The sequence below is a fragment of the Manis pentadactyla genome, chromosome 15 (genome assembly GCF_030020395.1).
Source record: "Manis pentadactyla isolate mManPen7 chromosome 15, mManPen7.hap1, whole genome shotgun sequence".
NCBI classification, from domain to species: domain Eukaryota; kingdom Metazoa; phylum Chordata; class Mammalia; order Pholidota; family Manidae; genus Manis; species Manis pentadactyla.
In genome coordinates this window covers 80,976,747-80,986,459 of record NC_080033.1, presented here as the reverse complement: position 1 = coordinate 80,986,459, position 9,713 = coordinate 80,976,747, and the positions used below count along the sequence as shown (strand labels likewise).

The 9,713-nt window shown below is 50.1% G+C and overlaps 1 protein-coding gene across 2 annotated transcripts in view; it reads left to right on the top strand.

The window, feature by feature from the left end:
* Positions 1-477: 477 nt before the first annotated feature.
* MTHFSD (methenyltetrahydrofolate synthetase domain containing) overlaps positions 478-9,713 on the top strand; it is a 31,244-nt gene continuing 22,008 nt past the window's right edge. The window contains exon 1 of one of the 2 annotated variants that reach the window (XM_036924185.2): positions 478-591. In XM_036924185.2, coding sequence (XP_036780080.2) covers positions 576-591 — 16 coding nt within the window. In that variant the 5' untranslated portion in view covers positions 478-575. The remainder of the gene's footprint in view (positions 592-9,713) is intronic. The other variant, XM_036924184.2, reaches the window with a different exon arrangement.

Below are 9,713 nucleotides of genomic sequence, written 5' to 3'. Positions count from 1 at the left end.
ATCGAAGGGGCGCTTCGCAAACTGAGACTTCGAAGCCCACAGAGGGAGGACTCGACCGGAGGCTGCGCTGGGCCTGACCCAAAACCCAGAGAATCCCACTCCAGCAACTTAAGATTTTAAACAAGTGCTCCAGGCTGTGTCGGACGCACAGCCAGGTGTGTGCACCTGAATGTAGGGTTTCAGAGAAGAATCTCTTTCTGGAGCAATTACGGGCAGCCCCCCGGAGAGGGCGCCCCCGGGGAACAGAGAAGGAGGTGGCGCGTGTTGGAACTGTCAGTGGGCTCCAGAGGCGAGGGACTTGTTCACCGCGTTGGTCCCGGCGCGCGGCAAACGTCCGGCGCCCGACCCGGACTCGCCCAGCGCACGAGAAAAGGCTCGGCTTCGTGCTCCCTTCCCTTCCCGCCGTCGTCCTCGCCCCGCGGAGGTGTCCGCGCACGCGCGATCGCCCCCACCGGCCTCCGCGGCATAGCCACCGCCCCTCGCGGCCAGCGCGCAGGCGCGGGGCAGGGCGCCGCGGTGACTTCCCTCCGCGCCCGACTCCGCCCCGGGCGGTGTCGCACACTGATGGCGTCGCCATGGAGCCGACTGCGGGTGAGGCCCTCCCCCAGCCCCGGGGCGCGCGCGGGACCGCGGACGGGCAGCGCCGGGGGGCCCTCGGCGGGGCCGGCGCGGAGGGCCCCCGGAAGGGTTCTGCTGGGGGCCCACGGAAGGATGCCCAGTCCTGTGGGTGCCGTAAAGTGGGGAAAAGAAGATTGAGGGTTACCTGCAGGGCGAGGGGGTGGTGCCTGCGCCCCGCGCCAGTCGTCACCCCCGCCGTGAGGTCCGCCCTCCCGCAGCATCCCTGCCTTAACGGCCGGGATACCCAGGCTCGCAGCTGGTGGCAGGGGCGATGCTGGAAACCAATTTAACCTCAAGGCCATGGCGCTTAATCACTGTGCTCGTAGCAAGTGCTTTCTGAGGCCTCGACTGTGCTAGGCCTCGTCCTGGGCACTGGGGAGCCTCACTCCAGAGCCCCTGGGCTTTAGGAGTTCGCCCTCTGGTGTTGGTGATTGATTGCAGGATGGTGAGCCAGGGTCTCTCAAAGCCACGTCCCACAACCGGGAGTACATCCACTTCTGCCCTTACTACACGTGCAACATGTGAACAGGTGCAGATAATACCGTGGGAGGCTAATACAGACCTTTGGAGATGCCTGCCAAGTGCCAGGGCTGGGCTCAGAGCTGGAGGTGGAAGGGTGAGGGAGACCCAAACTGACCTGACCAGGCCTGCCGCCTGTTGAGTGTACAGGCAAGTACTGAGCAGAGTTCAGGCACTTCACACATTAATATATGTCGCCTTTTATTATCCTAATCATTTCCCATGTTTTCGTGACTTTCCAAGGGCAAGTGCCTGCCCTTTCCTTTCATTCTCCTTTCCCCTTCCAGTCAGCCCATTGCTGTCCAAATGACACTCAAATGTTTGTGACTAATCGACCCTCCAGAGCAAGGGCCACAATTTCTACATTCCTTGTGTACCCCACAGTATCCTACACAGCGTTAGGCTATTGTAGGGCCTCTGGATTAGTGAAAATGATAAATGTAACAACCTTATAGCTGTGTCATTGTAGTTTGTGTTTGGAAAAGCCAAGCAAACAGTGAAGGTGCCCTGAGTTCCTAAAGAAGACGTTTGCTTGCAACCGAGCACTTAGAGAATGCTTCCTGGGGCTGTGGCAGACAGCTAGACCTGCAGGGTGAGGAGCGGAGCTACCCCAGCCTGAGAAAGAGAGAGGTGGGCAGGTGTGTGGGCCACAGACCAACAGTGGTTGAGCCACTTTTTTTGAATCTGAAGTGAGGATTGATGGGAGAGGAAGCAGAAGGGGCCAGCACGCCTTCGTGGGCAGGAGCTTATTGTTGCCACATGCTTTGACAGAGGGTTCCCCAGGGCACTGGGGCAGAGTGGAAGGGAGACTTCCTGGAGGTGGTGCTGAAGTTGTTCCTCAGAGAGTGAGGGTTTGCTGGAGAACAGGGAGCTGAGCAGACTTTCCTGCAGAGACCCCCAAGGGAAGAGTTCCCAGAAGGAAGGAATGAGCCGAGTGCTGGAAATGGCCTGGGTGGCCTTACCCCGGCTGCCAGCGGTGGAATCTCAGCCTGCATCTTCAGAGATGTGTATTTCCTGAGCACACCCAAATCTGTAGCTCTGATTTCTAGAGTGGTCAGAAGTACAGCTAGGGTCTAGAGGCACCGGCAGTGTTTGCAGTGGGCTCCAGGAGGCTTCGGGACCTGGCTGTCTGTCGCGCGCCCCGTCCTCGCCGGCAAGAACAGCACGCAACAACAGCAGGATTCTTCTGCAGAAAGCTTTAATCTTCAGCTCTTTTGTGATACAATCATCAGGGGAAGGACCCAAAGGGAAAGACTGGGCTAGCTATATAGCTCTCATGCTCCAAGCTGATTGCGCGCTGTCTGTGATGCTTCATTAGCATAGCTGCTACGATACGCCAATTGGCTAGTAGGTGAAGGCCTAATTAGCATGTGGTATGCGGCCAGGAAGTGGCGGGAATATCCAGAAGTAGTCTTTGTTTTACCTACTTTTTCTCAAGCTGGGCGCCATTTTTGGGTGCGGCAGGTATGGCTACCAACATCTCCCCCTTTTTTGTTTTGTTGAAACTCAGGGCGGAACTTGTCAGCTGAGGTGGAGATAGAGGCCTGATCTCCAGAAACATTTGATGTCTTATTTTTGGAGAGGGGTTTGTAGACATCCACCCCTATGCAATCAGGCATGTCTCTCAGAGGGGCCCATGACCTCTTGCAGTGCAGTGCCTCGCACCCTCTAGCTGACGATGGGACCGCCCGGTACAAAGGGCTTGGGCCTGTGCAGTGACCCTCTTGTACCGAGTTTCGTATGAGAAGCTTCGGGTAAGCGAACAGGTACCTTAATCTGGTGCAATGCCACAAGGGCTCAGGGTGCAAGGGCTACCTCAAGCTAAAGCTGAGCTTCTTTATTGAGCATGTTGAGCCATACTTGGGGAGAGGCGCCAATATCTACCGCCATCAAGGCTTGAGCAAGGATCACTTTATCTTGCCTGTGTTGGGCACGGAGCCTGCATAACAACCAGAGAAGGAGCATGAGACCTCCAAGCATGAATACACCTATCCCAGCCATGCCCGCCCACTCTTTAACGTGGGAGAGAGCTCTGTGGAACCAGGAAGAGAGTCTTTCTGCTACGGAGATATCTAGCCGGGTGGAGTTGATGTGGGTTATTTCTTGCCGTAGCTCTTCTAACGTTCCATCAAAGTCTTGGGACCAGTTTCCTGAAAGATACTGGGACAGGCTTCGTGACAGATTAGCTGCTCGCGTAAAGTTTTCATATTGTATGCTAGTAATGCAGAGAGCGCGAAACTTTCGCTCACATCCCAATTGGGCTAACTGCCAGAGCACATCTAGTTGCTCTTCCACTAGATCTACTCGCTGATTGAGGACCATAATTCCTCCTTTCATCTTTCCATCAAGTGAGGATTGGCGGTCTAGAGCAGTGGCTACTGAATCCGCAAGATTATTCAATTCTGCAGCCGCTTTAACAGAGGTGTCCAAGGCTATGGCAGCTGCAGTGGCAGCCACTGCAGCCAGAGATATTAAAGCCACTATGGCGGCAGTGACACCAAAGTCACGTTTCTCACGAAACAAGGTCATGGAATCAGGTGAATCCACTGGGACAGGGACCCAGCGAGGAATGCGGGCCACTAAAGCATTGGAATGGATAGTTATACTCCAGCACTGAGACAAGAAACAGGTGTCATTGGAGCAAGAGTCAAAACTGTTATTGGATAAGATAAATAGAAATGGGGGATACACGCATACTGGAGTAGGTGGATATTGGCCAGGGGCTGGTGCAACTCTTTGACATGAAATATTATAAGTAGTCTTATTCACCTGGTATACAGTTTTGCCATCTAAGGTTGGGCTTGTAGCTTCATAGGTACAGGAACTATCAGACATCCCAATCCCTCCCCCTTGTAGGACAATAAAGGGAGAAAGGTCTGAACATGAACCATTAACTCCACACAGCAGCCATTTATGGAAGGGGTTCCTGCCTACATCTTGTTGGAACTCTCCTCCTTCTGCCACCCTTCTGTAAACACTGCCGGAAATTTCCTCCATATCTGGGGACAAGGAAAATTTGTGTCCCTCATCTGCCCAGGTTGTTGCATGTGACTGGCAATCAGTCCAGGGCCATTGCTCTCCCTCATAATCTCCCACACAATGGGGAGCATATTTGGGTTGACGGGGACGGTAAGGGAAGAATATGTTGCTATAATTAATCTGCTTAATAGGAGGTTTCATAAATGTACCATTGATCCAAAGGACCCTTAGGCTTACTACTGCATTAGTGTAGGTCTTATTCTCATGAAAGGACTGACTAAATTCACCCGATTTTCTATCACGGCTAAACCACCCGTACATATGCTGTTTAAGGGACAGGCAATTTGAGTGGTTACGAGTGGTGAAGCACAAAGATCCATCGGTTTCAAAGGTTCGGTTTTCTCCTAAAGAAGCTGCTAGAGAATCTAATGGTAAGTAAGGCAGGTTCATGCTAGAGTTAGTAGTAAAAAAGCGTGGAAAAACTGCTGCATTATAGCGAACAGGCATGGGCTTAGGGAAGACTGACAATATTCCCCATCTCAGTACTCCCTGAGTCAGGATTCCCATCGACAAGAGCAGGATCCACAGGCACAGAGACGCCATCTCCTTTGTTCAGGACTTTCCTGGTCAGGCGTTCCGGGATCCAGAAGGGGTTTTCTTCACCCTGGGGAAAAACACATACAGCCCCCCTGGATCTAATTATAATTGGATCCGGGCCTTTCCATTGGTTAGATAGTACATCCTTCCATTTTACTAGTTCTTGTGGGTCTTTTGGCCATTGATGATGGCGGTCCGCCGCTGTATGGCCTTGAGCATCCAGGTTCAAAAAATTGAGAGTGAAGAGTGCTAGGGCTATAGCTGTTTTGGGTGTGGGGGGTATGTCCTCAATTCCCCCTTTTTGTTTAATTAGATAGGATTTGAGAGTGCGGTTCACGCGCTCCACAATCCCTTGACCCTGTGGGTTGTAAGGAAGACCAGTGATATGTTTATTTCCCATGTGATGACAAAATTGGGCAAGTTTGGCAGAAGTATAGGCGGGACCATTGTCTGTTTTGAGGATTTGGGGTAACCCCCATGCGCTCCAAGCCTCAAGACAGTGGTGAATGACATGGGAAACTTTCTCTCCAGACAATGGGGAGGCAAAGATGACTCCCGAACATGTATCCACAGATACATGTACATATTTCAGCTTCCCAAAGGAAGAAATATGTGTTACATCCATTTGCCAAACCTGTAAAGGCTTAATACCTCTAGGATTGATCCCAACATGAGGTGTGGGAAGAAAACTGCAGCAGTGTTGGCAGCTAAGAACAATGTTCCTAGCTTCGGCTCTGGTTATGCTAAACCGCTTGCGCAGTGTATCAGCAGTGACATGAAATTGTGAGTGGAATTTTGAAGCAGTGGCGACAGGGTCTAGCAGAGGGAAAGCTACGCTTCTAGTTGCAAGATCTGCTAAGTGGTTGCCTTGGGTCATAGGCCCGGGAAGGCCTGAATGTGCTCTAATGTGAGTCATATATAAAGGAGAGCGTCTAAGGAGTAATTGTGATTGTATTTGTTTGAACAGGGTAGCTACTGAACTAGATGCTTTGATCAGTCCTGCTACTTCTAGGGAATTAACTGCATTAACAACATAACTAGAGTCTGACACAATATTTAAAGGCTCATGAAAGGTTTGCAGTACTTCCAAAACTATGTAGCACTCTACTATTTGAGGAGTATTGGGTGTATACCTTTTTGTCACTATATTGCCGTTATGGACATAGGCACCTGTACCTGTCTTGGATCCATCTGTATAGACTGTGTCCCCGTGCGGCAACGGGGTGTGGCTAATGATTCGAGGGAATACTAAAGGATGAGCTTTAGCAAAATTAAGGAGAGGATGCTTAGGGAAATGATTATCAAATGTTCCTGAAAAGCTGTAAGCAAGTATTGCCCAATCGTCATTCATGGCGCATAATGTTTGTATTTGCTTTGTTGTAGGGTGTTATGATTGTATTTGGAGCTTTTCCAAAATGTGTGACTGAGGTTTTTATTCCCTTTAGAGCGAGATTGGCTATGGTAGCAGGGTAATATTCTATTGTTCTAGCCTGAGAGGCCTGGGGATGGATCCAGATCAGTGGTCCTTGCTGCCACAAGACTGCAGTTGGCAGTCCCGGAGTAGGAAGAATGCATAATTCAAAAGGTTCATTTAATTGTATCTTACTCAATTGTGCTGTCATTAAGGCCTGTTCTACTTTATGGATAGCTTGCACTGCCTCAGGTGTAAGGGAGCGCGGAGATGTTAGTTGTGGGTCTCCTTCTAGGGTTTTAAACAATGGTTTCAAGTCAGTGGTAGGTATCTTTAAAAATGGCCGCAACCAATTAATGTCTCCTAGGAGTTTCTGGAAATCATTCAAAGTTCGCAGCTGATCATGTCTTATCTCAAGCTTTTGGGGGCAAATTACATCTGTATAAATGGTGGCTCCTAGGAATTTGCTAACACTAGATTTTTGGACCTTCTCACTGGCTATATTCAGTCCCCAAGTCTCTAGGGATTTAGTGAGCTTCACATAGGCCTCTTCTACCTCTGCTGATTGTGGGGAGCAGAGAAGGATATCATCCATGTAGTGAATGATTTTCAGTTTGGGGTAGTTTTCGCGAACTGGTGCTAGCGCTTGCTGAACATACAGTTGGCATATGGTGGGGCTATTTGCCATCCCTTGAGGGAGGACTTTCCACTGAAATCTGGCGTCTGGTTGCTCATGATTAATAGCTGGCAGGGTGAAAGCAAACCTTTCTCTATCTTTGGTGTTTAGGTGTATGGAGAAGAAACAATCTTTGATGTCTATTATGATTACTTTCCATTCTTTGGGTAGAGCAGAGAGAAGTGGCAGTCCTCGCTGGACAGGTCCAAATAGCCTCATTTGAGCATTTACTGCTCTCAAGTCATGAAGCAATCTCCATGATCCTGACTTTTTTCTGATTATAAATATGGGCGTATTCCATGGAGACACAGAGGGTTCTAAATGTCCTAATTGGAGCTGTTCTTGTACTAAATGGTGAGCTGCTTCTAATTTTTCAGAGGATAGGGGCCACTGAGGAACCCATATGGCCTCCTCTGTAAGCCAAGGTATGGGCATGGCGTCTTCAATGGCCCCTAGGAAAAACCCAGGCCATGACGGTCATTTTTTACCTTGGGAAGGATAGGCTCTGTGCGTCCCTGTTGGTGTTTCCCTAGTCCTTTACCAGGAATATATCCCATATCCATCATCATGCCTAGGGCAGGGGTGGAGTATTCATTAATGAGTTTAAGGCCTAGGCCCTGCATAACATCTCTCCCCCACAAATTGACTGGCAGTGGGAGCACATAAGGGGTAACTGTACCTTTTTGCCCTTCAGGCGCCTGCCATCTCAATGGTTTGGCACTAATGGTAGGACTAGACTCATACCCTAAACCTTGTAAAGAGTGTGAGGACTGTGTTATAGGCCATTTGGAGGGCCACCAGGTTGCAGAGATAATACTTTTATCTGCTCCAGTGTCTAAGATTCCTTCAAAACTTTTTCCCTCTATTTTAAGGGTCAATTTTGGTCTGTCTGCTAAATCTAATACTATAAAGGCTGAGTTATAATTAGAGGAACCAAAGCCCTTTTCTCCTCTCTCCGTGGTGGTAGCTGGATAATTGGCATGGAGACTAGGCAACACTAAGAGTTGGGCGATGCGGTCTCCTGGGGATATAGGGTAGATTCCTCTGGGGGCTGAACACATGATTTTTACCTGTCCCTCATAGTCTTGATCAATAACTCCGGGGTGGACTACAAGGCCTTTCAAGGTAGCAGAAGAGCGCCCTAAGAGCAACCCTACTGTATCTGGTGGTAAGGGGCCTTTAAAGTCTGAGGGGATGGGTTGAACTCCCATCTGTGGAGTTAACACTATTCTGGTGGTGGCACGGATGTCCAATCCTGCTGAACCTGGAGTAGCTCTCCGTGGGGGGCTGTGCTGCTCCTGAAGGACACTGGTGTGCTGGCTGCCCCATATATTTGCGGGCCCTGGCGGCGGGGGCCCCTCCGGGAGTTTTTTGGCGACTCTAAGGGTTTCCCTTCTATGTCTTTAACAGATCGGCATTCCTTAGCCCAATGTCTGCCTTTCTTACATCTCGGGCACACTCCAGGGGTTTTCTGGGCCGTCTGTTCGAAGTTTGGGCCTCTACAGTCTCTCTTCATATGACCTAGTTGTCCACATTGAAAACACTTAACATTCCTATTAAGGGTTTTTGCTTGTTTATGGCTTTGCAATATAGCGGCGGCTAGGCCTGCATTGGTGAGGGGCCCTCCAATCTCCCTGCAAGCTTTCAGCCAAGCAGTCAATCCTTTGTTTCCAGGGGGTAATTGCCTGTCTGCATTCTCTGGTGCATTGTTCAAACACAAGTTGTTGGACAAGGGGCATGGCCTGTTCTTGATCTCCAAACACTCGGCCTGCAGCTTCCATCATGCGAGCGACGAAGTCTGAGAATGGCTCGCTTGGTCCCTGAATTATTTTTGTTAAATTACCTGACACTTGTCCTTTATTAGTGAGGGCCTTCCATGCCTTAGTAGCACACGCATTTATGTGTGTACAATGGTACAGGAAAAGCGATCTGGTTGGCTACCCACTGTCCCTGGCCTGTCAACATATCATAGGACCAATGACACGCGGGTTCCCCCGCAGCAGCGTTATCACGCGCCTGGGTCATGCTTATATCATGCCATAGTGCCTTCCACTCTATATACTGTCCCATGCTAGAAAGACAAGCTTTTGCTACATATTGCCAGTCTGAGGGTGTCATAGCTGATTCCGCCAGCCTTTCAATCTGCGCTAGGGTGTAATTAGCACTGACTCCATAGGTCCGAACAGCCTCTGCGAGGTCTTTAACCTCTTTATGGGTAAGGGGTTGATGGGCACGTGCTCCATTGTCTTCGATTACGGGGAACATCTGTCTAATTGCCCTTAAATCCTCTGGAGCACAGAAGGAATGTGCGCCGTTCGCATAGGGCGGCGGGGCTAAGGGCGATGAGGAGCGTCTCACTTTCATTTTCCCTTTAGTTTGCGTCTCCGTTTTGCTGGCATCTGTACTTTTGCACTTAGCAGTTCTAGAGACTCTGGTCTCTTCCTCTTCTTCCGAGGACATTAATTCATCTTCTGATTCCCTATTGGAAAGTTGGAGTTCCCTCAACTCTTTCCAGGGGTATTTGCTATTTTCTCCGAGGCGGTCGTCACCTGCTTCTCGGGGCTCTTTCGCTTTTGCCCTGGACGGGCTCTCTCCCTCACTCTGGGGCTTTTTAACTTTCGTTTTAGCGGCCCTTTTTCGGCCGCGAGCTAGCTCTGTCTCCCGTTCCGTTTCTGACATACTTTCTTGGATGTCTGACAAGGCTCTCTGACCTGCTTTTATCACCTTTTCACACTTTTCATCCTGCAGGCAAGCTCTAATCAGTTTCCATAGTGGTCTAGTGCCTCCTCTCAAGTGTCCCTCTTCTTCTTCTCTATCAAGATCTTTCCCTAACTTGTCCCAGCTCGGGATGGAGAGGGACCCTGAACAAATAAACCAGGGGGCAACACGGTCTACTTCTTTTACAAATGATCC